The following is a 24,904-nucleotide window of genomic DNA, read 5'->3' as shown; positions in this document are numbered from 1 at the left end:
TGACGGGGTGATATTGCTATCTGTTTACATTTGCAAAAGCTGGCACTACAGCAGTTTTAAGTGCACTTTTACAATTACTGGATTCCCAAATGCTTTAAAAGAAGGTAGTTGGTCTTCAGGAAGAGGTTACTTCATTAAAATCATTTAAATCATGTTTGCGATAATGGACACACATTTCTATCCATTTTTTTTGTGTGTGTGTGCAAACAGTGCTCCCGGCTTCCTTCCTGCAAAGTTAAATTCTATATGCTGGCAAATTTTGAAGTGGAGAGTAAATAGATTTTCTACCACTCTAAAATGTGAGCTTAATAAATGAATGGATTTTTGTAGTTTTTTCACATACTAGCTAGAGGTTTATAGCATTTTCAACAACAACAAAAAAAGGATTTTTAACATTGATTTTCATATTGAAACACTAACACTGAGGTTGTCCATGTTGTAGAAAGATCACTGAATGAATTTAGCTAGCTTCCTTAAAGGAGGCTGTAACATGCAATGCTACAACAATATGTTACCTTAATGAAATACTATATAGTAAAGTTAATGCCCAGAAATATGCTAGAGAGAAAAACAAAACACCTCAATGCATGAGATCACCAAATATGAGGGAAGTTTGTAAAAATCAAATATTGACTTTTTATTATACACCAGAGTAAGGAAGAGTGCAAGACTCTCTTGTTTCTGTGGGCCAGACCTGTGACTTCATCAGTTCAGAGAATTCTGGTGTGCAGCCCATCCTTTCAAGGCAGATCAGCAGGAATCTTAGAGAATTTCCTGAGGCTCTGAGAGGTGAAATCATTTCCCCAGGGTTTTAAAATCCCTGTGGGGCAGAAGCCTCCCTTGAACCCAGGTCTTCATGACTCTATCTACTACATCATGCTGCCTCTCCTGAAAACTTGAGGATCATAGATTTAGAGCTGAAAGGCATCTTAGAGGCCCTCTTCAATTTGATGCTATAGAAATTCAAGGCTGTTCATTATTATCTTAGAATGATCAGCATTATAAACAGAAATTAGATTATCTATTGAATAGATTACAGAAAAGGAAGACAGTTCAGATCTACATAAAATATTTTGCCATTAAAAACATACTCACGATGATTCTATAGAAGTTTCTATTTTGTATGTGTGAAAATAATTAAACTATTACAGAAAGCATCCTAATTCTCCTACTAATAAGGTGATATGAATAGTATATATGTAATAACATATAAATCCATCCCTTTATTAAAGTTTTTAATATAAATAGATCCTGAAAAATGCATGTGAACACTGAGCAGAACAAATATTTCTTACCTTGTAAACCTATTTTCCTGAAGGTATATTATACATTTGCCACTATCTTGTGCTAATACTTTCTAATACAATAGTACAGTCTGAAAGATTCAAAGGCTAGAGCTGAGTGGTCAGGCTTGCTAAGTGACCATGAGCATCCCCTGGTGGTTATGTTCATAGTAAAGGAGTGACAGAATTAATAAATAGAAAATAATTCCCCCTACTGACAGAATAGAATAAAGGGCATTTCTCTGTGATTATCCCATCATGAATAATGCCCATCACATATAGAAAAGTATAACTTACTTATAAGCCTTTTCTGATGGTATTTGTCATATAATAGCTATTATAAACTTCTCTGCTAAGTGTTAAACTGCTAACATGTTCTTTATTATTATTTCCACAGGGGATATGGATTCTTTTGATTTGAAACTTTTTGAAGCAGGATGCAGAAGGGAAAAGCCTACAAATATTTAAATCACCATTACATTCTTCTAAAAAAGGGAATTTTTTTTTATACAGTTTACTATCCATTAAGTTGGTTCCATTTCTCAGCTGGAAGCAACCAAGAAAAACTGATCTCTATATAGTCCTGTCACCATTATAGACTAATGAAGAGAACAGGTTAATGATTCTGGAGATATTAATCCAAACTGAAATTAATTTTTGTCTGCGAAAGGTGTAACAGAGGATCAAATATGTATGAGGAATGAACAAATTGATATATTATTATAAGTGTTTACTATCAGAATTTCCTGGTAGTATAACCTTATAAATGAGGTTAAAACCATGTGTGGTAGTCCCGTGCTCCTAATAACAGATAGCAATATCTTCTTTAAAACAATGTGATAATTTGTTCTTTGAAACTAATTAAACCATATAGTTGGCATTGGATAAAATAAATGTGTTTTAGCCAGTCTGAAACTGCATGTCCTTTCTAAGTAAAAAGAAACCTGCCCTCTAGTTATTAAATATGTCCGGGATTATTTCTACTGAGTTTTAAGTATGGATCTTTTTAAAGCAGGGTAAAATGATTTTCTGATAAATAAAAAAAAATTTTTTTAGTAAAACACTGAATACTGAGTATAATTTTGTCCCTTAAAATCAATCATAAAAGAAAGGTCAAATGCCAGAATTTGCAGTTCACAGGCTCTTCATGTTGATTTTATGGTCATTACAGATAGATTTTGTAAAAATAATTTAAACTGAGCTCCAGGGGCAGGGGGGGGGGGCAGGAACTAGGTGGCATAGTGGATAAAGCACCGGCCCTGGATTCAGGAGGACCTGAGTTCAAATGTGGCCTCAGACACTTTACACTTACTAGCTATGTGACCCTGGGCAAGTCACTTAACTCTCATTGCCCTGCAAAAAAACAAACAACAATAAATAAATAGAATTTAAAAAATAAACTGAGCCCCCAGGCTCAAAGGAAAATAGACAAGTTGTACAAAATGTATAGTACAGTGAAAAGAATATTGGATTTGGAGTCAGGAGACCTTATTAACTTTGACCTTAGCTAAGTTACTTAACCTCTATGTACCTCACTTTTCTGATATGTAAAATAAGGGAATTAGATTAGATAAAGTGAAAAGTCTCCCTCTCTAAATTTATATTACATTGATATTATGACATGAAGATTAGGGCACAAATAGGAAGATTTAAATGTGACAGAGTTTTCATGTATCTGGGTGTCCTGAGCAAGATCTACTCTGACAAATTAACAATCTTGATAAAGAAGATTAAAATAACAATTGTTTGAACCACTGAATCTTCTCTAGTCTTGATGGCAAAAGTAGGCCTAAACCACAATGAGGACAGGAAAATGGAAATCAGATTCTTACACTAGATGAGGAAACTGAGGCCTAGAGAAGTTAAGTGACATCTTACATTTCAAAATTATATTTTCCTCTTAGAGTATTCCCTGAAAACTGACATTTTATTTACTAGTTCTATATGATTTTCAGCTCAGTCAGTTCTACAACATTAGAGGTCAAGGTTTGAAAACAATGCTTCTAAGGTAAACTGGGCCCTCCCTGCTGCCAGGCCATCCTACTATACCTCCCTTATCAGCTCACTATCCCACTCTCCTCAGCAGCTCTTCTATACGTTTTCATCCGTCCTCAAACCATTCATGGCTTTCCCTCCCTCCTCCCCGCCTCAGATGAGACTATCTTAGAGAAAAAATTGAGGCCATTCACTGTAAATTTCCTCTTCTCCCCTCTTTCTCACCTCCTATCACTCAAGTACATTCTGTCACTTTCTCTTCCTTCAGCCCTATTTCACATGACGAAGGGGCCTTATTCATTTTTATTTGGGGGGGTGGACAGGGCAATGAGGGTTAAGTGATTTGGCCAGGGTCACGCAGCTAGTAAGTGTCAAGTGTCTGAGGCCAGATTTGAACTCAGGTCCTTCTGAATCCAGGGTCGGTGCTTTATCCACTGTGCTACCTAGCTGCCCCCTGCCTTATTCATTTTCAAGGCTAACCCCTCTGCTTGTTCAAATGAACCCATTCCATCCCATTTCCTCCAACAAATTGCTCCATCTGTTATCCCCCCTCACTTCTTTTTTTTCTTTCTTTCTCTCTCTCTCTCTTTTTTTTTTTTGCAGGGCAATGAGGGGTTAAGTGACTTGCCCAGGCTCACAAAGCTAGTACGTGTCAAGTGTCTAAGGCTGGATTTGAACTCAGGTCCTCCTGAATCCAGGGTCAGCACCACCTAGCCGCCCTTCCCCTTATTTTCAATCTCTCCCTCTTTAATGGCTCCTTTCTTACTGCCAACAAATGTGCCCACAGCTCCCCTATCCTGAAAAAACAACTCACTTTATCCTTCCTTACCTGCTATCTCCTGTCCTTTGTAGGTAAACTGCACAAAGGCCTTCTACAATAGGTGTCTCTGCTTTCACTCCTCTCACTCTCTTTGTAACCCCTTACAATCTGGCTTCTGACTCATCATTCCACAGAAACTCCTCTACAAAGTTACTAATGAGCCTATAGTCACCAAATCTAATGGCCTTTTCACAATCTTAATTCTCCTTGACCTCTCTGCAGCCTTTGCTACTACTTATCACTGTCTCTTCCTTGATACTCTCTCTTGTTTTTCAGAATACCACTCTCTCCTGGTTCTCCTCCTATCTGAATGTTCTGTCTCCTTTGCTGTATCCTCCTCCAGATCATGCCCACTGACCATAAGCATCCTTCAGGCTTTTGTACTGGGTCTTCTTCTCTTCTTTCTCTTTCCTACTTCACTTGATGATGTCGCCGTACTCATAGATTTAATGACCATCTTTATGCTAATGATTCTGAAATCTACTTGTCCTGTCCCAATCTCTCTGCTAACTTTCAATCTCACATCTCCTATTGCTGTTCAGACATCTCAAATAGGATGTCCAGTAGATATCTGAAACAAAACTCATTTTTCCCCCAAACCCTCCTCCTGGCCTTCTTCTTTGCCTATTACTGTACAGGACAACACCATTCTCCTAGTCCCTCACACCCAAAACCTAGTAATCATCCTGGATTTCTCACTATCTCTCATCCCTCAGCATCCAAGCTGTGAGCTTGCCAATTTCACCTTTATAACATCTCAGAATTTGCCCCCTTCACTTCTCTGACACTGCCACCACTCCAGTCCAGGCCCTCATCACCTCATCCTTTGATTACTGAAATAGGCAGCTAGTGGGTCTGCCTGCCTTAAATCTCTTCCCCACTCTCATTCATTCTCCACTCGACCACTAGAGTAACTTTCCTAAAATACAAGTCTGATTATGTCGTCTCTTTCCCTCCTCACTTCCCCCTCAAATAAATTCCAGTGGCTTCCTTTTGCTCTGTTTAGTATTCAAAGGCCTTCAAAATCTTGCTCCCACCTACCTTTCCAGTCTTCTTACACCTTACTCCCTAACATGTACTATTTGATCCAGTGACACCATCCTCCTGGCTGTTCCACAAACAAGACCCTGCATTGCTCAGCTTTGGGGATTCTCTTTGGCTGTCCCCCATGCCTGAAACTCTCTTCCTCCTCTGTTCCAACTAATGACCTTTCTGGATTTCTTTAAGTCCCAACTAAAATGCCACCTTTTACATGATGCCTTCCTTACCCTCTTAACTCCAGTGCCTTCCCTTGCTTCATTATTTCCTATTTTCCTGTATATAGGTTGCTTTGTATATTTTGTTTGCATGTTATCTCCCCCATTAGACTGTAAGCTCCTTGAGAGTAGGGATGGGCTTTGGCTTCTTTTTTAAATCCCCAGCATTTAGCACAGGGCCTGGGATAATAGGCACTTCATAAATATTTAATGAATTAAATTGGATTAAATTCTGTGTCAAAAGATAAGGTTCATTTTCTAATGGTACTGGATTCCCCAAAGTCTCAGAAAGGCCTACCAACTATTCTTTAGTGAGATGTTAATATACATGTTACATATAGATGTTAAAGTATAATTAGAATTCTATAACTTCTCTCACATTTAACTTTTGTTAGAGAGATATGATAGAATGGAAAGAACTTGCCAACTGGATTACATATAATGACTTTACCTGATTTAATCATAGGAATATCTTCCCTGGCAAAGAGATCAGCTGAAGAAACATCTTATTTACTACTGATTCAGTTCTCTGCTAGCTCAGGGGTCCACAGAACCCCAAGGAGTCCATGAACATGGCTAGGGAAATCCTGTGTGTTTTATCAATGATTATAAAAACATTATTCTGAAAAGAGGTCTATAGGTTTCACCAGACTTCCAAAAGGTCTGTGACATAAAAAAAAAAGTTAAAAAATTCTTTCCTAGATGAAAGATGTGTTCTATAGGAAGCTCGGCATAATGGATACAGAGTTGATCTGAAAGTCACAAAGACATGAATTTAAGTCTCACCTCTAATATATACTATCTCTGTGCCCCTGAATAAATTATTTAACCTCTCAAAGCCTAAGGAAACTGGGTCTGTTAGGAAAGGGTTAATCAGAGATTTTATATCGTCAGTGTGCAAACTCTGTAGCAAAGATGTACTGTCTGGACAGGAGGCATTCCAAACCTATATATGAGAAACAACAAAAAAAGTGCTACCATAAAAAATTGATCAGACCAAAAGTATTATGGAATCCTTGTGGGAAGAAATTCTATTATTTCTAAAAGAGAAAATACAGTAAGAGTGGTTTCAATAGAGGACAAACTTGTGGAACCAATGGCTATAATGTGTAATGTATTATACTCTGCCAAGGAACTGTGACTGTGTGACTGTCAACCATAAGAAAACTTCCAGAGGGGACTTAGGGAAGTATAGATAGGCAAGTTCTACTTCTATAACAAGCAAGCTGGAAAACTATATAACAAACAGTTGTTTACTGAACACTTAAGCAAGCATAATCAATTGGAGGAGAAAGCAATATGGTTGCTTTGCAGGGAATAATACCTAAATGATTAGGTTATTTGAGAGAACAAATTAAAAATGAACAGGTGGATCATCAGATAATCTCAGCAGCTCTCTCCCTGCCTCAATCAGGGGCCTGACCCACCTGACTGGTTTTATTCTAAACTTCTGATACATAAAAGGAAATACAAAAATGGGCAGGGAGTATAAAGCTTCTGCCTTAGATTCCGAACTCAAGCACCTTGTTCATTAGCTCCACTTTTTCCAGTTCTCCGATCTCTCACACTCCATTTGCTCTAACCTATAGGACTTGACTTCATGCCTTAGCTGACTTTTCTGAATTTAAGCTCTTGCATATCTGACCCTACAGTAACTACCTAATTTTTGCTGTCTGAGCTAACCTACTTAATTATACTGCCCTAGACCCAGAATACTTGCCTGTTCTTTTTGTTTTTGTGGACTTCTTTAATCTGGTAAAAGACAGGGCAACCTCTTCTCTATTTAGTTAAAGTGCTATCCCTGGCTAATGCAGTTCCATTCCCAAGCATAACAAGGAACTTGTAGTTATAATGTATTTTTACTGAACAAGGCTTAGAGAAAGACCCACATCTAAGACTATAAAAAAGTGAGTTACCATGGTATAAACATTATTCAGTTTTAGCTATGTAACTTGCCAGGAAATGAGGGATATGATAAAATAAGTATGTCTATCTAGACAAGTTCATTAATACACATGTATGATTTTTCAGAAATAAGTGTTAGGAATTGCACTGTGTAACCTGTTTATAGCTTATCTGAAGGGGAGATTTTATTGTGAAACCTCCAAGACCATCAAAAGGCCAAAGTGACAGCAGAGAAGGACTGTTCAGAAGGAAGAAAATGGATCCTGTAAGTGTCCTGGTTTTCCTCACACAAATGTTTATGACAGCTTGGGCAAAGAGAAGATCTTAAAGCAGTCATCAATAGGGATGGGAAAAATAAGCCTGTTCTGTTGAAGGGAATTCTCATAATCTAAGCAGGGGAGGCCAAGCTGACCACATATAAATTTTTTCTGTGTTACAACCATTTCAACAAAGCCAGTCCCTCCACTTTAAGTCCTGATTCCATCCTATTTTCTCCGGCAGATAGTCTCCTCCCCCCACCCCCAATTATCCTCTTGTCCTTTCTAATTTTCTATCTTTCCTGGGGGGAAGCTAGGATAGAGCCCTGGCCCTGGATTCAGGAGGACCTGAGTTCAAATCTGACATCAGACACTTACTAGCTGTGTGACCCTGGGCAAGTCTAAGTGACTTAAACAATTGCTTTAAACATCCTGGGCCATCTCCAATCGTCCTGATAGATGTCTTGCCACTAGATCCAGATGTCTCTGGAGGAGAGAGTGGGATTGGAGAATTTGCACAGCCCTCCCTCACTTAAATCCAACTCAATGCAAGTCATGACATTACCTTGATATATGGGCCTCTTTGAGAATGAATGACAAACAGCTACAACAATCTTTCCCTAAATACTGGCTTTTTCCTCCCTGTCTGCAAATATACCCAGGCCTCCCTCTGACTCTTATAAAACTTCTCACTTGATCCTGTCGTTCTCTAAAGTTATCGTCTTGTATCTTTCCTCACTTTTACTGCCAAACTCGCTGTACAGTGGAAAACACAGGCTTCTAGAGTCAGAGAACCTGAGGCTAAGCTGTGCCCAAGAGGCTTACCATCCTCTGTGACCTTAGGCAACTTCATTATCTTGCCTGCTCCTCAATTTCCTCATCTATAAAATGAAGAGAGTTGGACTATGGGACCTCTGAAGCCCTTTCCACCTCTAGATTTATGAGTCTAAGTCATATGATCTTAGAAGAAGCTGTCTATATTTATTACCTCTACTTCTTTTTCTCTTATATACTTCTTAATCCCTTACAGTCTGGCTTGTGATCTTGTCATTCAACTATTTCCACAAACTGTTCTCTCCAAAGTTACCAGTCTCTTAATTACCAAATTCAATAGCTTCTCAATACCTCCTATCTTTCTTAACTACTCTGCAGATCAAGATCCTTTTAATCACACTTTCTTCTCTCTCTCTCTCTCTCTCTCTCTCTCTCTTAGCTTCTATATCACTACTTTCTTGATTCTCCTCTTACTTATTTAATCATTCTTCCTCAGTCTTCTCTGCTGAATCATCATATCTATTCCACCATCCAGCAACTGATACATAGCACAAGACTCTATCCTGCACCCTCTTCTCGCTATGTTAACCCTTTTGGTAAATCATCTCGATGAAGATGACTCTCCAAGCCAGATGAATCCTGATATCTCTCCTGAGCTCCAAATCCATATCACCAACTTCCTATTAAACATTTCAAAATGGATGTCCATCCTAGATGCATTTTAAACTCAACATGTGTAAAAAAAATAATTCATTTCATTAAAACCCAGTCCTCTTCCAAACATCCTTATGTCTATTCAGGGCACCACTATCCTTCTATTGACCCAGGTTTGAGACCTCAGAATCATCCTCAACTCCTCATTCTTCCTTACTCAACAATTAAATGCCAAGTCTTGCCAATTCCTTCTCCATACATCTCCCATAGTCATCCCTTTGTCTCTATTCATATCACAATCACTCTAGTTCAGGCCCTCATCACTTGCCTGGACCACTAGAATAGTCTCCTAATTGGCCTCTTTCCCTTATGTCTCACCACTCACCAATCTGTCCACTACATGGCTGCCAGCACAATTCCTAAAGCACAGGTCTAGCCATGGCAATCCCTTGCTCAATAAGCTCCCATGGATCCCTATAAGCCCAAATACAAATTCTTCTAGCATTTAAAACCCTTAGCTACCTGGCTTCAACCTACCGTTCCAGGACTATTATACATTATACATTCTTCAGTTCAGCCAAATTTTCCTTCTAGCTCGTCCCTACTCATGACATTTCATCTTCATCTCTGTTCCTCTGCCCCATGCCAGAACTGTATCCCCTCCTTACCTTCACCTCTTAGAATACCTAGCTTCCTTCAAGTACCAACTGCTACCTAAGGCCTCCTCTTGACCCCTCCAGCTGTTAGTGTCTCCCCCTGGAAATATACATTTTGTTTATATTCTTATATGTGTATGTTGTAAGGTGATAAAATTCTAGCTAGTCTGTCTAAAATATCTAATGAGTGGTCGCCAATAAATTATAAGCTTTAGCAAGAGTTTAGACTTTTAAGCATTTATTAAGGAGAATAAGAATTTGATGAAGAGAGAGAGAAAAAGAGGCCTAGATTCAACTCTCTATCTCGGAGAGCTACAGTTCTCCTGCTTGCTCTCCAGGAGAGTCCAAATTAAAACAGCCTGGTACGTGGGATGGCAATGATATGATTGTAGCCTTTGCAAAACACAGCATCTTCTACGTTTTTGGTCTAGACTTGTGACTTCATTAGTATGGGGAATCCCTGGGGTGGAAACTAGCTCCCCTGACACAGATCAAAAACTCTTCTATAACTTATAACCTTAGAAGGTTGCCTGGAGCACTGAAAGGTTAAGAGACTTGAACAGGGTCACATAGCCAGTATATCTGCATACAGAACAAGACTTGAACTTAGGCCATTCTGATTTCCTTTCCTCCATGCCACATTGTCCTTCGCCTTGCACCTATTACTGAATAAATATTTGTTGAATTGAATTAAATGACACTAAGGTGTGTGTTTTTCCACATAGTGAAATAACAAGTAGATTAGGACAAATGGAAAAAAATCTTATAAAGTGGTATAATTAAGCAAAAAAGTAGCAGATAAGTGACATGGTGGGCAAGTACAAGATAATGGGTAGAATTAGGAAGAAAAGATGGAAACTGCAAGGAAGCAAATTTAGTTTTGATATAGGGAAAAATTCAAACTGTGACAGCTTTCCAAAAGTAAACCGGGCTATCCTGGAAGGGACTTGGTTCTCCAAGACTTCAAGAAAATATATGACTACTTATCATACATACTTTAAAGGAATTTTTGTATGATTTAGACTAGCTGGCCTTGAAGCTTCCTTTGCAACTCTGAAACTGTGGGATTCTATAATATACAGGCATGATAAAAATTTTAAACCGTTCTTTTAAAATTTAAAGCTCTTAGCTAAGAATTAAAATTCATGAAAGGTGTGTGGAAATCTTTCTAAGTAATTCCCCTGTGCTGTTATTGTTGTTGTTCAGTCATTTCAATCATGTCTGACTCTTTGTGGCCCCATTTGGGGTTTTCTTGGCAAAGATACTGAAGTGGTTTGTCATTTCCTTCGCCAGCTCAGTTTTTTGTTTTGTTTTGTTTTGTTTTTAGGGGTGAAGAAACTAAGGAAAAAAGGGTGAAGTGACTTTCTCAGGGTCACACAAAGAGTAAGTGTCTGAGGCTGGATTTGAACTCCTGTCTCCCTGACTCCTGTACCCTATCCATCAGGCCATCTAGCTCCCCTGTGCTGCTGACCAGAAAATTTGGGATGTCATGCAGAAAATTCCTGAAAACAAAACAAGAAATCTTCTACCCTTGTATGAAATCATGGTTTATGTGACTGTAATAGATAAGATCAAGAAAAGGGCAACAAAGGGGAGAGGAATGGGTGCTATTTTATAAGACACTCTAAAGTTTAAGATTTTTCAATTTCTAAAAACAAAACCTATAAAAATCATTAATAGTATAAGTATAGTCATTCAACAAATCCTAGAACACTTGTCTAAGTATACCTCTCCTCTCAACTACCCCTACACTTGAAGCCTGAGTCAAGTTTATGACAATTAAAAGTAAGTACTGCTTCACACTGTAGATAACAAGTTCAGTTCTATATCCCTCTTCTAAATTCCCACAGCCCTTGGTAGATCTTAAGGCACTTGTCACATTCTGCCTCTATTACACTGATTTGAGTATACATTCTGACTCTCCCATAGAAGAATTGTTATGAGATCTATGCATAATATGGGAGATTAATATGCAGACTGGGTCCACTACAAATTTATTTTACATAATCTCTCTCAATTGCACCCTCATAGTGGCAAGGTGAGCCTTTTATGTCTCCAAAATAGATTCAGTATCTCACCACAATGGCTTTTCTGAACTTTTTCATTCTACAAACTTCCCACAGCACCCCCTCACTACTCTCTCAGCTGAGGACCTTGACTCATATTTTACTGGAAAAAAATTAAGATCATTTGCTGAAAGCTCTTTCTTCTCCCCTCCTACTCCTCTCATATGATTCAAATGCCTTTCACCGTTATCTCCTCCTTGACCCTATTTGACATGAAGAGGTGGCCCTTTTCCTTGACAAGGCAAATTCTTCTACACATGCAAATTACCTTATTCCATCTAGTCTTTTTTGGGGGGGACAGGGCAATGAGGGTGCCCAGCGTCACACAGCTCGTAAGTGTCAAGTGTCTGGGGCTAGATTTGAACTCAGGTCCTCCTGAATCCAGGGCCGGTGTTTTATCCACTGCGCCACCTAGCTGCCACCCATCTAGTCTTATCTAGCAAATTGCTCCTTCTATCACCCCCACTCAGTAATTTTCAGTTTCTTTCTATCTACTAGTCACTTCCCTACTGTCCACATACATCCCTATGTCTCCCATATCCTAAAAAAAACCAAACCCTCAATTGATTCATACATTTTCATATCCATCATTCTATATCTGCTCCATTTCATGGCTAAACTCCCTGAGAAGGTCACTATAATCAGTGTCTCCTCCTCCTTTCCTCACTCTCTTCTAAGCTCTCTGCAGTCTGACTTCCAAACTCACCATTCAACTGAAAATGCCCTCTCCAAAGGTACCCATAATCTCTTAAACACCAAATCTCATAGCCTTTTTTCGATTCTCATCCTTCTTGACTTCTCCAGCCTTTGGCATTATTGATCACCCTCTTCTCCTTGAAACTCTTTTCTTTCTTGGTTTTTATGACATTGCATTCTCCTGGTTCTCCTCCAACCCCTCTCATTCTTATTAACCAAGCATGTCCCCCAAGGCTCTGTACTTGGTGTTCTTCTCTTCTCTTTTCATATCTCAACAGCTTCCAAGTATTCAATTATAATATCTATGCAGATGATTCTCAGATCTACTTATCTAGCCCAAACTCTGTCCTGACCACCATTCTCATATCTCCAACTCCCTACTGGACATCTTGAACTATATGTCCCATAGATACCTTAAACTCAACATGTCCAAAACTGAACTCATTATCTTTTCCCCAAAACCTTCTCCTCTTTCAAACTTCTCTATTACTTCTGAGGGTACCACCATCTTCCTAGTAACTTAGGTGATATCTATCCTTGACTCGTCATTTCCTCTCATGCCAAACATCCAATGTGTTGTCAATTCATGTCTTGTCAATTCTAGTAACATTTCTTGTATACACTCCCTTTTCTCCTCCAATACTACCAACATCCTGGGGCAAGTCCTTATTACCTCAAGCCTCAACCATTTCAATAGCCTGCTGGTTGATCTTCCTGCCTCAAGTCTCTTCCCACTCCAGGCCATTCTCCATTTATATATAAAAATGATTTTCTTAATGCAGAGATGTGACCATGTTACTTCCCTATTCAATAAACTCCAGTGTCTCCCAATTATTTCTAGGATGAAATATAAAATCCTCTGTTTAAGTCCTCCCTTTCCAATATTCTTATACCTTACTTCCCTCTACATGGTCTATAATACTGTGACATTGGTTTCCTTGCTGTTTTCTGCAAAAAACACTCCATATCCTGCCTCTTGGAACTTTTCACTGACTGTCTACCATGTTTAGAATTTTCTCCTTCCTCATTTTCACCTCTTGATTTCTCTGGCTTCCTTCAGGTCTCAGTTGAGACTTCTACCAAAAACCTTGTTCTCCTTAAACTTAGTTCCTTTCCTCTCAGATCATCTTCTACTCACTCTATATATCTTTCACATACACAATTGTGTTCCTACAGAGCAGGGAGTGTCTCTGCCTTTCTATCTCTAGCACTGACCACACAGTGACTAGCACATGGTATGCATGTAATAATGCCTGTTGACTTGATTTGATATTATGAAAGATAACCAAAAAAAAGAAAGATAACTATATGTCTTTCCATGATATATCTTTTGGGGTCATTGTCAGAGACAGAACAGTGGCCTGGAAGGACCATGACTGTGGACTTGTATGGGAACTCACGTTACATTGAACGGAAAAGAAAAAAGGAACAAAACCTCATTCTAAAGCCATATTTTATAATTAAAATAATCAAAGAATTTGATGTTTTTATTCTAGGACCTCAGGAATTATTCCCAACCAGGTTCAAATAGGATGAGGATATAAGGTTCACTAGGGATTCAAAAATAAGAGGTTATTGTTTGACAGTTTGATTCTTCTGATCCCTCACTTTTACTTACCTCCCAAATCCAACTAGTTGTCAAATATTGTTGTTTATACCTACTCAATAATTCTTGCATAGTCCCCTTTTTTCTCCCCTCACACACAATAACTACCCTAGTCCAGGACCTCTTCACCCCACCCCTAGATTACTATATATATATATATTTTTTTTTTGAGGCAGTTGGAGTTAAGTGACTTGCCCAGGGTCACACAGCTAGTAAGTGTTAAGTGTCTGAGGCCGGATTTGAACTCAGGTCCTCCTGAATTCAGGGCCAGTGCTCTATCCACTGCTCCACCTAGCTATCCCTCCCCTAGATTACTATAGTAGCTTCCTTAATTGATCTCTTTGCTTCAAGTCTTTCACTATTCCATTCCATCTTCTATTCAGCCACCAATATGATTTTCTTCCTGATTTTTCTCAAGATGATATCTTCCATATCATCTCCCTATTAAAAAAAAAGTCTGGTGTCACCTGATTAACTCTAGGATCGAATATAAACTCCTTTGGCATTCAAAGTTCTTCACAATCAGGCCTTATCCTAGATTTCTTAATATATGCATTTTTTTACACATTGTTCCTTTCCACTCCCACCTCCATGCCTTTTAAAAAATATTTTATATTTAGAATTTTATTTTCCAAATTACTTGTAACATACAAATTTTGTCATTAATTTAAAAAAAAAAAACGTTGTGTTCCAAATTCTCTTCCTCCTTCCCCACCCAAGAACTCAAGCAATTCAATATAAGCAATACATGAGCAGCCATGCAAAATATTTCCACATTAACTAGGTTGTGAAAGAAAACATACAAAAACAAAAATTCAAAAAATGGAACTAACCAAAAAAAGTGTGCTTCAATCTATTCAAATAGCATCAGTTCTCTCTCTGTAAATGGATTGCATTTTTCATAAGACCTTCAGAGTTGTCTTGGATCACTGCATTGCTAAAAATAACCAAGTCATTCACAGCAGATCATCTCAAAATATTGCTGTTATTTTGTACACAGTACATTTCACTTTGCATCAGTTCATGCAGGTCTTTCCAGGTCTTTCTGATAGCATCCTGCTCATCATTTTTTTATAGTAAACTACATTTATATAGTACTTTAAAGAGAGATTTCCTTACAATAAACCCATGAGGTTAATTATTGCATCAACAGTAATAGATAACATTTATATAGTACCTTATACTTGACAAAGAATTTTCTTCACAATAGCCCAACAAAGTAAGTACCATATGTTTTGCCATCATCCTCATCAATCAATCAGCATACATCAATACTCATCATCATCCTCAGTCATTCCTCATCATCATCAATCAATCCTCACCTTCTTCATTCAATCCTCCTCCTCATCAATTCTCATCTTCCTCTAATCATCAATCAATCCATCCATCATCATCATAATCATCCTCATCTTACATTACTCTTGCTTCTGCTTCAAAATTTTTTCACAATTACTATTGCTATTTCCCTCAATCCTATTCCTTTCCCATGATATTTACTCTATTCTCTATCTTCTTTTACCCTACCCCTCCTCAAAAGTGTTTTGCTAGCTGTGTGACCCTGGGCAAGTCACTTAACCCCAATTGCCTCACTAAAAAAAAAAAAAGTGTTTTGCTTCTGACTGCCCCCTCCCTTGTTCTGCCCTCCCTTCTTTCACCCTTCCCTCCTACTTTCCTGCAGGGTTAGATAGATTACTCCACTCAATTGAGTGTGTATGTTATTCCCTCCTTGAGCCAACTTTGAGGAGATTAAGGTCTTTGAGCCTATTCTGATGAGTGTAAGGCTCGTTCACTGCCGCACTCTTGCCCCATCTCTCCCCCCACTCCATAAGCTCTTTCCTGCTTCTTTCATGTGAGACTTAAACCCATTCTACCTCTCCCCTTCCCCCTCCCCCATTACAATCCTCTCCCCCCACAATTTTACAGATGTCATTATGGGACAGCTAGGTGACACAGTGGACAAAGTATCCACCCTGGACCCAGGAGGACCCAAGCTCAAATCTGGCCCCAGTCACAAGACACTCACCAACCCCCAAAGCCAGACATGCCACTCAACCCCGACTGCCCCACAAAAAATAAATTAATAAACAAAAAATAAATGCTTTACAGATATCATCCCAATTCCCACCTGTGCCCTCTGTCTAAATTTATTCCTATCATCTGTCCTAATACTGAGAAAGCTCTTATGAGTTAGATGTATTGTCTTCCCATGTAGGAGTGTAAACAGTTTAACCTTTTAATATCCCTCATGATTTCTTTTTCCTATTTACCTTTTATGCTTCTCTAGGATCTTGCATTTGAAAGTCAAATTTTCTATTCAGTTCAGGTCTTTTCATCATGAATACCTGAAAGTCCTCTTTTTCATTGAGGTCCCATTTTCCCCCTGAAAGATTATACTCAGTTTTACTGGGTAGGTGATCTTTGGTTGTAATCCCAATTCCTTTGCCCTCTGGAATTATATTTCATGCCCTCTAATCCTTTAATGTAGAAGCTGCTAGATCCTGTACTTCTGTGACTAGGGCTCCACAGTACTTGAACTTTCTGGGTGTTTGCAATATTTTCTCCTTGACCTGGGAGATTTGGAATTTGGCTATAATATTCCTAGGAGTTTTCCTTTTGGGATCTCTTTCAGGAGGTGATCAGGGGATTCTTTCAATGTCTATTTTTCCTTCTGCTTCTAGAATATGAGGGCAATCTCTAGGAAGATGATGTCTAAGCTCTTATTTTGATCACGGTTTTCAGGTAGTCCAATAATTTTCAAATTATCTCTCCTGAATCTATTTTCCAGGTCAGCAGTTTTTCCAAGAAAATATTTCACATTGCCCTCTATTTTTTTATTCATTTGGATTTGCTTTATTGTATCTTGGGGTTTTTTTTTATTTTGTTTTTTGGGGTTTTTTGTTTTTTGGTTTTTTTAGTGAGGCAATTGGGGTTAAGTGACTTGCCCAGGGTCACACAGCTAGTTAAGTGTCAAGTATCTGAGGCCAGATTTCAACTCAGGGAGTCCTGTATCCAGGGCCGGTGCTTTATCTTTTCACTCCTTCTTAAAGTGGGGCACTGCTTCCAGGCTACAGTGTCCCAAGCTTCAGGGGGTCAAAGGTGGTATGATTTAAGGAGAGGCAGATTCTCCATTCACCTGGCCTGTACTTTGGTCTGTAAATAACACCAGGCCTACTTGCTAATTAACTGGGCAACAAAAAGTTTCCCTGGGTTAATAGCTCCAAGAAGCCTACACCCCTCCCCCATCTGGGCTGCCACCACTCAAGATTGCTTCCTGGTGGCTAAAGCACCAGCCCTGGATTCAGGAGGACCTGAGTTCAAATCTGGTCACAGATTCTTGACAGTTACTAGCTGTGTGACCTTGAGCAAGTCACTTAACCCCCATTTCCCTGCCAAAAAAAAAAAAGATTGCTTCCTGGTTCCCAGCAGCTGGGGTAGAACAACCAAATTATACCTCAGCTCCAGCAGAAACCCTTATAGCCTCCCCCCACCCACCTCCCCTGGCCAACCACTCAGCCTTCTCACCAGACCATGAGCTTAGATCCAGAAGATGCCAGTGCTGCAGCTGATTCGGAGGGTCCGGGGGTAAAATTTTTCTGGTACAACCTGCCTGAGCCACTGTGGGGTTGGGCTCCACTCCACCTGGGTGTGGCAGCAGCCTCCTGCCAAACTTCTAAGCTATCTTTGGCTGGTAAATGATCTCAGCCCATCCTTTTGTGGGTTCTGCTACTCCGGGAATTGTCTTATGGCTTTGTTTGGAGTTTTTTGGAATTGTGTCACAAGCTCTTAGCACTTACTGCCTTTCCTCCGCCATCTTGGTTCCACCTCACCTTCATGCCTTTTCACTGCTTTCTCCCATGCCTGGAGTGCTTTCCTTCCTCACCTCTTCCTCTTGGAATCCAAAGTTTCCTTCAACACTAGCTCCAATGCCACCTTTCTCATGAGAGCATTCCTGTTCACCCAGCCTTCTCCTACCAAGGTTACCCTGCATCTGCTTTGAATATACTTTGAATATCTATATATGTGCATGTTGCCTTTCCCATTAGAATGAAAGCTCCATGAGGACAAGGACTTCTTCACTTCTGTCTTTGTATCCTTATAATGTAGCACACTACCTGGCACTTAGTAGGCCCTTGATAAATGCTACTAATTAACTGATTCCCTGTCTGGGCTCTCTCTTGTCAGATGTCAGTTTATGTTTAATTTTGGTTTTCCTGTCTCCTGATTTGGTACAGAGCATAGGGAGAAAGGACAATACAAAGTTTAAAGCAATCCCCTAGGGTTTTTGTTCCATTGTAATTCAATATAAGACATATGGTTCTCTTCTCTTTCCTCTGTGAGCACCTAGAGCATAGTCTCTTTCACAATGTAGGTACTGAATAAATATTTGTTGAGTTGAATTGAATCGGATTGACAAAAAAACAAAAACAAAAACAAACCAAGTCTTCAAAAGCTAGCTGTGGCCATAAGCACCATGGTCTATTTATGTTGGGTGCTAGATGCCATAGTAGACAGAGAATAACAGCATTTACCTCCCAGGGATGTTGAGGATCAAATGAGATAATATTTGTAAAGTGCTTTTCAAATCTTTAAGTGCTATATAAATGCTATCTCTTGTCGTTGTTATTGTTAATGTTACAGATAGAAATAGACATTCCCAGAAGTATTTGCAACATTATGTTCTAGGGAATAGTAATAATAATAATAATAGCTAGAATTTATACATGCATTAAGTTTCACAAAGGGCTTTACATAAATTATTTCATTTGAATCTCACGACTCTAGGAAGTAGGTGTTATTATCATCTCAATTTAACAGATGAAGAAATTGAGGCTGGGTGATGGAATATTATTGTGCTATAAAAAATGACAAGCAGGATGATTTCAGAAAGGCCTAGAAAGACATGGATGAAATGACATATAGTAAAGTAAGCAGAACCAAGAGAACACTGAGCACAGACAGCAAAATTATTTGATGAAGAACTTGACTATTCTCAACAATACAATGATCCAAGACAATCTCAATGGACTATTGATAAAATATACTATCTACCTCCAAAGAAAGAACTGATATTGATGGAACAGACTGAAGCATGCTACTTTTAACTTCCTTTCATTTTTTTTCCTTTTAATAGTTTTCTTGTACAAAATGACAAATATGGTAATGTTTTACATAATCATACATGTATAACCCATATCTGATTATTTGCCACCTCAGGGAGGGGTAAAGGGGAGGGAGGGAAAGAGGGATAAGAATTGGAACCCAAAACTATAAATAAAAATGTTCGTTATTTAAAAAACAAAAAAAGAAATTGAGGCTGGGAGAGGTTAAGTGACTTTCCCTAGATCACACAGCTAAGTTAAGTATCCAAGTCAGGATTTGTATTCAGACATTCCTGACTCCAAATATCACTCCCTATCTACTATGCTACCTAGAGACCTGGAATATCCTCATTTTAAAATAAAATTATGAATTTTCCTGCCTTACAAAGGTCCCTATACACTAGAGGCCCAGACAGAACATAATGATCAACAGTATCCACCAGCCATTTTGAAATAAGATTCAAGGAAAAGCTTTCCCTAGTAATAAATATTTCACAGTGTCCCAACTAAAACTATCCACCTCTAAGAGTATCATGAATATTTATCTGAACAACCATGAATCTGGTGAAGCTTATCAATAATTCTAGAAACTAAGCTATAATCAAAGTATAGGATCATGAAAGCATACTGATTTTATGGGTTTTTCCCCCCAGTTTACCTAATTAAACAAAGTGATCATTTAATTGCTGTAAAAGGAATAACAATCCTCAAAGATATTTTCCTTGACCACTATAAGGCCTTTCAAAAAAATTCCCTGTACCAATATCTAGTGTGTCATATCATCTAGGCTGTGACAAAAGTGATTACTATGAAGGCTCAGCAATCTCCTCTAGAATTAGAAAAATGGAATCACTGATTGCTTCTAACTTAAAAGTTGTGAAGGTACTAAGTTCCTTTAGGGATGTTATGGTGGGGTCTGCTAATTTAGAGATCCAGTAAGTCTGGCCTCTGGTAAAAAGAGGGTAGGGGCTAACTACCTAGAGCTGTTATTTTTGCCCCTTGGACCCAATACATTTCCTGCACTGTCTCCTGGACCATTATAATCAACAGGAGCAGAGCAGAAAATGTACTTACCCTCAGAAGCAGATCAGCTGGAAGCACTCGAGGAAGACATAGTGCTAAGCCTGTGTAAAAACATAGAGAAAGAAATGATTAAAAGCAGGAAAGGTTTGAAACTGTTTACTCACAGTTCCATGTCATAACCTCTTGAGAAATCACTGCTTTTTAAAGAAAAAAAATTTTTTTTAATGTTTTTACACAATGAATGGGGAAAGTAACTTTGCAGAGGTGGGAAATTCCCTAAATAAAACACATATAGAAGCTGACCTCCCTGTCAGACCTAGAGTAATAATAGTAATAATAATAATAGATAACATTTACACAGGGCTTTAAAATTTTTCAAAGGTTTTACATATGTCATCTCATTTGATCCTCATGACAACCCTGTGAAGTAGGTATTATTAACATCACCATTTTACATATGAGGAAACTAGGAAACTAAGCCTGAGAGAGGTTAAGTGACTTGCCCAAGCTACTAAGTATCTTGCATAAAACCTGAATTCAAGTCTTACTATCCACTGAGCCACCTAGCTATACCTAACTAGAAAAATGGGAGAAAAAAAAAAAGAAGCAACAGTAGCAGCAGCCAAGGAGAGCAGGATACAACATACCTTCCATCTGGTTTGAGTACTATCATACTGTACAAAAACAATTTTACCACTGTTTAAAATACTCTCCAATCCTTAAATATGGAAAATCTGAAATCAGGGTAGAAAATAAAACCAGGCTTGGGAAAGAGAGAAACAACCACAAATAGTATGAAGAATAGTTCTCAAAGCCAAACTCCAGACTTCAACTTACTAAGTATTTTTCTTTACTCTCTCTCTCTCTCTCTCTCTCTCTCTCTCTCTCTCTCTCTCTCTCTCTCTCTTTCTCTCTCTCTCTTTCTCTCTCTCTCTGACAGGTTGTTTCTTTATAGGAGACATACCTGCAACCCTAATTGGAGCCAAGAGATAAACTACAGACTTACTAAGCACTTAAAACTATGCCTTTCCAAAATGTTTCCTAATAACACAAAAGAGGATTTTTTTTAAGGAGGAAAGGGCTTCACATCCCCCATAATATAGAAAAGGGTCTAAATGATGGGAAGAAGTAAAAGCATTTCAAAAAAAGCAAGTTACCTGTAAAGTTTAAATTTTTATTATTATCATTATTTTCTTAATGCAGGGAAGAAAGAGAAAGGTCTTAGGCAGGAGGAAAATGTACTCTTCTCTGGGAATACTGCTGGTATGACAGGCTCACAGTCTAAAAGAAGTCCCTGTCCTTTAAAAGTACTGAGAACAGGACCTATGCCTAGTTAAACAAGAGAAAACTCAAAATTTAAAACTTTCAAAGAATAGACTAGATTTTAACACCTGGTAACCCAGATTTGGAGGTCACAGAGAACTATTCCTCTCTATACTTACCTGAATATTTCATTTCTTCTTAATCATGTCCAGAAAAGAACAAAAAATGAGAAAGGAGGAGTTATTATGGCTAGTCATTACTATACAGGGGGAGGAGGGGAGAGCTGAAGAAAAGAAGGAATAGGCGATACTCTTGCAAAGTCAAGCCTGACTATAGGGTCCCAGGTCCAGCTTTGAATGCTTCCAGGAAACCAGTGGGTGAGAAAACATCATTGCAATATAATTTTATATTATATATATATATATATATGTGTGTGTGTGTGTGTGTATGTGTGTATATTTTATATATATATATATATATATATATATATATATATATATATATACACACACACACACACAAAACACCTTTGAAAAACAAAATTTCCATGTTCTAAAATTCTGTAACCATCATTACTTCTAAAGATGTCAAGGCTTTGTGGCCTAATTTGAAAAGGGATTATTAACAAATACAGATTGTTGCCCTCTTTGTAAAAACTGATCAGTAACAACACAGATTCTATATGATAATTTATGAAACAAATATATTTTCATGCTAAAGTAAATGCCATATAAAGGATATCAAATTACATGTGGAAATTTCAAATAATATGTGGAAACATTCATATATTTTACAAAATAGCAACTATAAATTATCTTAGTTTTGCAAGTAAATAATAAAGAATCTGTCATAAAATTATTTAAACATTTTGGCATTAAAGGCAACACACAAACTTCATCAGTAAAATATAAATAGGAGTATTGTTTTTTCAACCCAAGAACTTTGTTGTTAAACTGCCCTGTCATCTTCACATTTTTAATGACATATCAAAAAATAACCTAAATTATTTCTATTCTAAATTTAAAACACTAGTGTCAACATATTAACATCATCAATAACAAACCAATTAGAATGTCTACTTACCAAGAGATATTGTTGTAGCTGAGAAACAGACGTTGGAGGCAGGGCAAATTATCCACATCTCTCTAGGAGGAAATAAAGAAGCAAAAATTTACCAGTTGAAAGGGGGAAAAGATCTTTGAAATGTCTACTTTCCCAGTTGTTGAAATATATGCTGCTTTCAATATACTGCAACCTTGCTGCATCAGTGATTTCTACCAGACATTTGGCTCCATTCTCTTCCACTGCAGATTATAGGGGAGGGCTTCTGAATATCTGCAGAACAAGCTGCACCACTTGCAAGGTAAATAGCACTGAAGAGAACAGAGAGATGCTGCTGCTGCTGCTGCTGCTGCTGCTGCTAGCTTCTCTGAACATGCTGTTGGGAAAGAGGCCAAAATGCTTCTTCAGCATTTCAACTGTAGCATAGATAGGAGAATCCAACAGAGAAAAAAAGATTTTGTAAGGATGCTGCACTAAAGCTTCATTTCAAGCAGATAATCTTTTTTTCCAAATAGTAGCTGTCTATATTCAAAATCTTGGGAATTCTTAAATCATCAGTCCCACTAATTTGGGACCGTATAGGACGTGTAATCCAATCATAAATAAAGCAGCACAACTTCAGTTCCCCTGTAAAATTCCATAAAGGAAAAACCAGTATAAATTTAGTAAAAACAAACAAACAAACAAAAAAAAACAACCAACAACATGTATCTATATATAATGTGTGTGTTATATATACACATGCACATATATAGCTGTATATGTGTGTGGGGATATGGGTGTGTGTACATAGATATATAGATATATAGATATAGATATATGTTTATATATGTGTGTGTTATACCTTCTGTCTCACTGGCAGCCTTTACAAATACAATCTACAATCCAAGTGCCAGGAAGGCCAAACAACCAAAAATGGATTCTGCTTGATGCTTAAATAGAACAATGAGAAATCCTGCTATTTTAGTATAATTACCACCAGCAGATGCTTCAGGTTTTAGTGACTAATGAAGATCCAAAAGCCTGGAATAAGCCTACATGGAGTGACTTTGGACTTACTAAGTAAGAAGATAATACCTTCCTAAAAGTCAAAACTCCAAGAATTCTAGAATCTCAAGGCCTTAAAAAGGAAGTTGGAAGCCATTTAGTCCAGCCCTCTTATTTTAAAGGTGAGCAAAGTAAAGCCTGGGGAAGTAAAATAATATGTCCAAACAAAATTAATTAGTGATCATTAAATAAAGTTAGACAAGAACCCAGGTCTTGACTCCCAGACCGATGTTCTTTCTATTTTACCAGACAGTTTCCTTTTTTTTTTTTTAATCCTAATGATTTCAACAAAGGGAACTGCCATGATGGAAACACCTCCAGCAGTAGAGATCAACAACTCCTCTTTAATCTCTAGTCATAAAGAAGTGCTTAGGGCAACAAGAGCTGAAGTCATGCAAATAGCATGTATAGGAGACAGTACTTGAACCCAAGCCTTCCCGGTTATGAACCTGACTTCCAATCCATTAATGTTAAAACTGTCTCTCATTAGTGTTTCCCACACAAAAGATAAATGTTTTCCAATTATTTAAGGGGATTATAATTTGTCAAAAATCAATGTAATCAGACAGCTGCCCACCCCAAGTTACCAGGACACAAGTTACAGAATGTTTCAATTCAGTCATCTTCCTCTTCCTCCCTTCTTGAATTTAACTAAAATTCTCATTCCTAAAAATCTCATTCAGCTTTTAGAAAATCTGATGAAAGAAAATCACAGTAAGATCATAGTGGTCTATCTGAGAGCTAACTTCCAATAGCAAATTAGGCACAAAAAAAGAGAAAGAAGCTTCTCTGGGCCTCAGCCTTCTTATCTGCAAAATGAAAAGAAGGAACTAGATGACTTCTGAAGTGCCTTCCACTTTTAGATGTATAATCCTGTGATCTAAGAAAGATCAGGAGACAGTGAGAGGTAAGGCCAATCAGTCAGTAGGGAAGAGAAATACACTTTACAGGTTAGAAGATGCTTTACATATATTAATTTCATTGGATTTTCACAATAACCCAGTGAGAGAGGTACTCTTATTTTCTCTGTTTTACAGGTGAGAAAACTGAGACACAGAGATTAAGTGACTTGCCTGGGGTCAGACATCTAGTAAGTATCTGAGGCAAGATGATTTTACCCTGCCATAGGGAAGCAGCAGCTTCCATTGGATCTGCAGAGGAGGGAATAATGCTGATGATGATAACTACTTTAAGGTTTGCAAGATATGTCAGCTTATTTGAACCTAAGAAGAACCCAGGAAGACAGGTGAAATTATTGTCCTCATTTTACAGAAGAGGAAACTGGGACACAAAGAAATTAAGTGCATTGCTCAGTAACGGTTAAGTATCTTAGCTAGATTTGAACTCGGGTCTTTCAGAATCTAAGTCTAGCACTCTATCCACTAATCCACCTAGCTGCATAGGAAAGATGGTTAGCTCTTAGCAAAATCTCAAAAGAAATT

The 24,904-nt window shown here is 38.1% G+C and overlaps 1 protein-coding gene across 6 annotated transcripts in view; it reads right to left on the bottom strand.

The window, feature by feature from the left end:
- The window catches only part of LRRC49 (leucine rich repeat containing 49), a 188,393-nt gene that overhangs the window by 106,175 nt on the left and 57,314 nt on the right, over positions 1 to 24,904 (bottom strand). For 4 of the 6 annotated variants that reach the window (XM_043985807.1, XM_043985810.1, XM_043985808.1 and 1 more), the window contains one exon: positions 22,437 to 22,498. In XM_043985807.1, coding sequence (XP_043841742.1) covers positions 22,437 to 22,498 — 62 coding nt within the window. Of the gene's footprint in view, positions 1 to 20,141; positions 20,192 to 22,436; positions 22,774 to 24,904 lie in introns of those variants that run through there. The other 2 variants (XM_043985813.1, XM_043985812.1) reach the window with 2 other exon arrangements.

This window comes from Dromiciops gliroides, chromosome 2 (genome assembly GCF_019393635.1).
Source record: "Dromiciops gliroides isolate mDroGli1 chromosome 2, mDroGli1.pri, whole genome shotgun sequence".
Taxonomy (NCBI): domain Eukaryota; kingdom Metazoa; phylum Chordata; class Mammalia; order Microbiotheria; family Microbiotheriidae; genus Dromiciops; species Dromiciops gliroides.
Note: the sequence above shows the minus strand (reverse complement) of the source record. Positions and strands in the feature narration are given on the sequence as shown.